The sequence below is a fragment of the Selaginella moellendorffii genome, unplaced genomic scaffold (assembly GCF_000143415.4).
Source record: "Selaginella moellendorffii unplaced genomic scaffold, v1.0 SELMOscaffold_27, whole genome shotgun sequence".
In the NCBI taxonomy this organism is placed as follows: domain Eukaryota; kingdom Viridiplantae; phylum Streptophyta; class Lycopodiopsida; order Selaginellales; family Selaginellaceae; genus Selaginella; species Selaginella moellendorffii.
Window position 1 is genome coordinate 987,666 of NW_003314288.1, and position 7,069 is coordinate 994,734.

General features: G+C 45.3%; 1 protein-coding gene across 1 annotated transcript; it reads right to left on the reverse strand.

Moving 5' to 3' along the window:
• Positions 1 to 662: 662 nt before the first annotated feature.
• LOC112348164 (pentatricopeptide repeat-containing protein At2g35030, mitochondrial-like) lies at positions 663 to 2,042 on the reverse strand. The gene has a single exon (XM_024680260.1). It carries the CDS (start codon positions 2,040 to 2,042, stop codon positions 663 to 665), a length of 1,380 nt encoding a protein of 459 aa, XP_024536028.1.
• Between the last annotated feature and the right edge of the window lie 5,027 nt (positions 2,043 to 7,069).

Consider the following 7,069-nt stretch of genomic DNA (forward strand, 5'->3'; position numbering starts at 1 on the left):
GGCCAATTGTCTTTAAACTTAATTCTCTGTATCAACATCCCATGAAGCCTTCGTAAATGCTAGCCGTCAACGAATGGGCTGAGGCCCAGCTCCAGCAACATGCTGTGCAATGCTTCGCAAGCGGAGAGGATACCATATGGAACACAGAGAGGAGAACATATGAAGCATGTCGGGAGGCAACCAGGGAGATAGGATACAAAAGGAAGGCAATGGGAACGAGCTATCACCTTACTGCAATCAGCCCATCTCCACCCGCGCCTCAAACGCAAGCTTTCCACACCACTACTTCCCACTTTAAACAAGAGCTCATGAGAGACTTCCACGGCTCACTCTCACTGGCATGGTCTTGAGAATCTGGATTGCCACGCCTACCATGGCACTGATGTGGAGCAGGAGGAGCGCAGTGCTGCTGCTGAAATTCACAACAGCAGCATTGGATCTTGCATTGCTGACTATAGCAAACCCACTGCACTTAACATTCCAGATGCATGGGACACCACGGACTCATATGCGAGAGGCGGAGGACTATGCTCCTCATGAAGACTCTCCTATGCTCAATCCTCTGTGCGTCCCGCTCTCCATCCATGGGGGATGGGGCGGCTCACGGAATGGCTGGATATCAACGATTGATCTTTGGGTCAACACATCAAAACAGTGAAGAATCAAGTCTGAACTGCTCTGAAGATGTTCTCCAGCATCACATAAGGCAATGCATCACTCACAAGGCTGGACTGGCACGTAAATTCCGCAGCATGCATCCCTCGATTCATCTCCCCGTGGTTTTTACACGCGGTAACAAACGTTGCCGATGCAACTCCATCAGCTGGCAAAGGCATATTCTCCAGGACATCCTCGGCCTCTTCCAATCGCCCTAGCCGTCCTAGAGCATCAACAATGCAGGTGTAGTGGTCTTGCGAAGGGTCCAATCCATTGTCAAAGCTCATTGCCGTGAAGTAGCTTGCTTCCTTGACGAGCCCCAGATGGCTACACGCCGTCAAAACGATGGCAAACGCTACCTTGTTGGGATCAAAGCCGTGAAGAAACATCACCCACAAGAGCTGGATCGCAGAATACGCATGGCCGGTCTGGGCATATGCTGCTAGCATCGTGTTCCAGGAGACCAAATTCCAAGTTGGTATTCTATCAAACGTCTTCTTCGCTTCACAAATATTTGCATCTAAAGCGTATACCACGAGAATTGTGTTCCATGAATAGGAATCCCAGCAGCAACACAAAGAAAACGCTCGTATAGCGTCTTTGAAACAACCTCTCTGGGCATAAACAGCGATTATCGAGTTCCATGAAACAAGATCTCTGTGTGGCATTGCTTCAAACAATTGTTTTCCTTGATTAGCGTCACCGTTTTGCGCGTATGACTTGATCATAATCCTCCACGAAAGTATGCTGTGCAGAGGCATCCTATCAAACAAACTCTTGGCTTGAATCAAATCCCCATTTTCGGCATAGCAGCAGTGCATCGCCCCCCAGAGGATCGCGTTTTGGTGTACAATCTCCTGGAAGACATCCTCCGCCTCCTCCACGAATCCATTCTCCGCAAACATGACGAGCATCACCGCGTGAGTGATGCTGTTCTTCTTGGGCATGGAATCAAACGGGGCCTTCGCATCACCCCCTCGCCCGCGCTGCGCGAAACCCTGCACGAGGATCGTCCACACTACCACATTCGTCTCGGGCATCCGATCCAGCACCTCTCTCGCTCGCCCAATCTCTCCGCCACGAGCAAATCCCTGCAGCAGTGTCGCCCACGTCTTGCAGTTCCTCTCGGGCATCGCATCAAACACCGCCTTGCTCGATCCAATCCGCCCGCAATCGCCCAGCGCCTTGACCATCGCAGTGGAGGAAACTACGTCCTGCACCGCCATTCGATCGAACGCTGCCTTGGCCTCGCCCGGATGCCCACTCTCGGCATACGCGGTCGCGAGTGCCGTCCACGACGCGATGTTCTTGGCTGGCAATGCATCAAAGATCCTTCTCAATTCCTCCAAATGCCCACACCGCGCGTAGGCAACCAGTGTTTCCATACATAATATCTATGCTGATGACTTATGATTAGTAAACACAAGTACAAGAAACTTGCTATAATGAAACTTCAAACAATTAAACACTGAATAGAGGAAATTGCTAAGCCAAAGTCCACCAAGATCATCACATTTATACTATTTACGACTCCAGCAAAAACAAACATAAACTACTCATCCTCCATTAATTCTATATTGCATGTTATGAAAGAGAGTGGAGGAGAGAGAATAGAAGGACTTTTGTTATTTGTTGGTGATAGAGAAGAAGCACAAGAAATAGAACTCCTATTATCCATAAATGTCAAAAGAGAATAAGAATGTTTTTTAGCATATTATTGACATTTGGCACAAGTTCCAGTGTTATGTCCCTATTCATGATATTCCTCACATTATGGACAACAATTGTGTTATGACACGGCATGAAAAGTCAACGATCTAGTCTTCCTAAACTAGATTACACCTCCTTTTGAAATTCTTCACAGCTCAACCACCTCTGAACTACCTCAAAAAGTCCTCTACACTGCCGCTCCACAATGAGCCCTATGTTAAGTTTTTTACCCTAACATGCCTTCATAAACCCTTGAGCCTCCCTTTGACTAACGTTAACCACATGGTCAAACAATTCTTCCCCTTAATAAAGTCTTTGTCCCAAGGATGAGTTGTACTAGTTTTCATCCTTTCTAGGGAACCCTGCTCTTAAGCTCTTGATCCATCTTTCATAGCCGTATACATCAAGGAGGCATTGGGCCCAGGATTTTGAGATAGTATACATTTCAATTGGCTAACATAAAATACGGAATGAATTTTCACCCCAATTGACAACTGCACCTGATAAGCCGCCTTACCGATGTGCTTCAGCACTTCATATGGGCCAGCATACCGATGAGAAAGTTTATCACTCTTCCCATTTCGCAAGGCACTAAAGTGTTCCAGTGAGTTGGCAGGACAGGATCCCTGGGGGCTGGGTAGTTTTTGAGCTGAGCTCACGATCTAAGCTCAAGTCAATAAAAGTCAACGAAAGTCAAAGGAAGTCAATACAATCCCCTAACTAGCGAAAGTTTAATGGCACTACCTTAGTTCATCCCGAACCAAGAATTTTTAACATAAAATCTAGGTGTTTAAGGTATTCCATAAGCTCATGTAGATTATTGGTTCGACATGAACTAATCTTTTAGTCTACAAAAAAAGAAAATAATATACTAAACAATATAATTTATATTAAAATCAGAATATATTCAATCTTCTTCTACTTCCATATCCAGAAAAGTAGAAATGGGTATAGTGGAATGCTCCTTCACTATAGGCTCGTGTTGTATGTAATGTTGTGCCATACGTTTAGCATAAATAGGTAAGTGGAATTGACTTCAGTCCATATGATCATCCATATCATCAAGATCAAGTGTGTGGACTGAAACACTGTGTGTGATAAGTGTAGACCTAATAAAATAGAAACATTTGAGAATAAATATTATAGATTATTTCAAGCACTAACATCACTTGTCGCAAAATCTCATAAGAATGTCCTCAAAGGCACCCTCCTTCTCAAGTGCAAAAACTGCTCGGCCTGTCTCTTTTGCTGCCTGCACCATTGATCCAAATCCTGCTGTAGCATCAAGCACAATCCCCCTTGGCGGACAGAATAACTCCAACAAGATTTGCATGGCCGTGACTGAACGATGTCGATAACCAAGGAACGCTGGGTGAAGAACGTCTGAGTCAATGACATTTGGGATGATGTCTGTAGAGCTGTCATATCCTGGTAAAGCAAGAGCAGCACGCTCGTCAGCTCGTGTGGCATTACGCCGGTTCCCAATGTGGCATAGAGCATGGTAGTTCCAGGAATAAATCTGGAAAAAAAAAATAGAATAGAGTTAATTTATAAATAAAGAAGTCACACACCTTTCGCGTCTGCCTGCTAGTGCCTTTTGTGTCCACCGCCATACTCGAAAGAAGGCAGCCAGATGAAAACTCAACAAATCCATCATCGTTGTCAGCCAAGTGTGCAAGAAGGCCTTCCTACATTAGAGAGTGAGGAAGGATCATGACAACCACACCCTCGTATGTCATGAAGCTGCTCGCAACCTTTAAGGCTTGGGAAGTGTGTTGGGCCTGCAACACATTCCATGACGGAGTATCCCCCTGCGGCGGTGGCATCCCATCGGGAAGATCGAAAAATATGAAATCGATCTTCCCATAAGGTGTGAGCTGACCCAAACCATGGATCCACCGATCAAGCATGTAGAGCTCCCAACTAGTAGCATCTAAAAGCTGTGTGTAATCCCCAATGAGAACAGCAACTTCCCCAACACTGGCCGTTGGGGATAGAGGGCGAACCTGAAAATCAACTATTAGAACTTGAAGATAAAATTCATGCTTACTAACCTGTTTATGCATCGCTGCAAAGGAGAGCTCTTCTAGGTCGTCATTTGTAGCCGTAGGGAGGGATGGGAAGAATGTCTTAGTCCGCCGAAAAGACTGATGGCTGCTCTCTGCAACATCTATAAAAAAAAAAGTGAAGTCAAGAATGAATAAAAGAATGTTCCAAATCAAAGTCCTTACTCTCATGAAAGGCTTCATGACGGCCCCTTCGGGGGTTGCGAGGAGCAGGTGCTAGAATCTTTTGTGCTGGAATTTCCTGTACAGTTTCCTCTAGTTCAACGGTATTTGAATTTGGCATCTCCTGAATGGTTTCCTGAGTGCTGACTCCTAGGTTTAGTTGTTGAACTTCAACAACGTCATTATCACAATCAGAAAGAGCCTTTGGAACATAAGAATATAACTCAAGGTTAATATTTCCTAGCTAAGTGTTGAGTTTCAAGTGAACCTGGATGATATTCAAGGTAGAGATCTAGCTCGAAGTCTGATGTTGGCATCTGCTCCACGAGTTCAAGGTACCACGGGCATAGCTCCCTCTCATGTGTACAAGGACAGTAGAACTCTGGCTCATACATCCCAAGCTTCTTGCCTCTAGTCAAGAGCTTCTGCAAAACACCAGTTGTGTATACCGGTGCGCCGGGGCAATATTTTAAATATCTACAAAGTAAAACAAAAATATAAATACCAATATATAAATGAGAATTGAAAAAATACTTGTAAACCATGGGCCTCGCAAGAAATGGTTGTCCTGGTTGGTTCTTGAACTCAGCCGAACTCGTCCCACCACGTGGAAGCCAACCATTCCCTAGCTCCACAAGACAAGCACGAATATATTCTTCGAGAGTGATACCTGTGCGGGTGCTGGAAAGAAACTTCTCATCCTAGACTTGTAGCATCTCCTCACCAGCGGCAATACTCTGAGAAATGTACACCTTCTCCTTCATCACCTTCTCCATCCTTATCTCGCAGCGTTTTTTGTTGTTTCACAGCCAAGTGTTGAGAAGTTCCAAGAAAACACTTTGTTCAGCCAAGGACATTTTACTCTTCGAGATGTTGTAAATGAGTTCCTCCTGTGCTTTACCAGTTCCTACACACACAAAGAGTTATGAAATGTTTCACAAATTTTATAAGAACTTACGAATGCGAGAACAAATCTCGGCAATGCTATCAAGCCATTCCTTCCTGCGTCGTATGTCTGCAATCGAGAGCAACTTTTTCACCTTTGTTCTCTTTGTATTCAAAATTCGCTGCTCAATCGCTTGCCACTCCATCTCCTTTTGTTGCTCATCTCCTTGGGCATTTTTAAAGAATGACACTCTTTCTCCTTTGATTATGGGCTGCAAGAAACATTATGTAAGTCGATACATCCTTCAATACTAATTTACCTTTGCCCAGACAGCAACTAGAAAGTCAAGTGGCAGTTGGTACCAAGTCTGCAATTCTTGGCCTTTCCTAGCTGCTAGCTTCACTTGAATTGCTTCAAATACCTCACGATTGTACAACGTTTGGACTTCCTCTAGCGAGAGCATGCCAATAAATCGAAGGTGCTCAATGTCATGTACCAATGTATGAGCTTGAAATGCAAATTGGTTTAGCCTGCAAAAACACAATATTTAACTAATTTTACAAAAAATAAATTCTTACATGTTGATCTTATGGCATGCCATGTTGAGCTTCACAGTGTGCTCCCGAGTCATTGGTTCGACAAGTGTGACTGGAACACTAATGTGTCATTCTTCGTCATCTCGGAACTTCTCTTGAATGCACTTCCAAAATGCCAGCCACCTATGGTTTCCATCGATCACCCAAAAGAGCTTTCCAATGAACCCTGCTGTCTTCACATGTTGTCCTAAGAATCCATCAAACTCACGAGACTTTCGCAGCCATATAGGATCCCATTTTTCCTCAAGTTCAGTAGTCACTGACTCTGTCCGGCTGGTTCTAGGGAAAGTTGGTGAAACGATGAAGGTACCAGCTGTGCTCCCAAACCCGACCTCGGCAAAGGAGCTGTAGATAGCTATGTTGAGGTCGTAAGCTGAGCGCACCCAATGGCTTTGAACCAATCGGCACAAAGGAACTAGAAATCAATGAGGGCCATTCCACGCCATTTTCTGTAACACTTTAGTGACTATCCGTTCTTGAGCTTGGATAATCGTGTCCCAAACACGATCATTCAAGATGGTGTCAGAATCATGCATGCATAATCCCTCACCACCACTAGCTCCCCCTGCACCACCAGCCTGAGGAGTAGTAGGAGCAGCTACCATGCCCCCAGTAGCCTCTGTAGTAGATCCACCTACAACGCTACCAATAACATCCTCAGCTGGTTCATCGACCTGGCCGCGAACAGCCTCAGCAACCGAAGGCACAGCACCCCCACCACCGGCAACATCAGATACAAGTACCCCACCACCAGTACCCGCAGCCTCAGGAGCACTAGTACCAACAGCCTCAATAACACTAACATCGATTTGAGTGTTCATCTCAACATCCATGTCATTGTTATGCTCATCGTTGCCTCCAGCATGACTAGCCGAAACTTCATTGGATACTTGAGATGAATCTCCACTCAATCGGCCAAGCCCACAGCGATCAAGGCGGCTGCCTTTTCCTGGAGATCGAGACCATTGAGGCTGGCCTCGGCACTTCCTCTA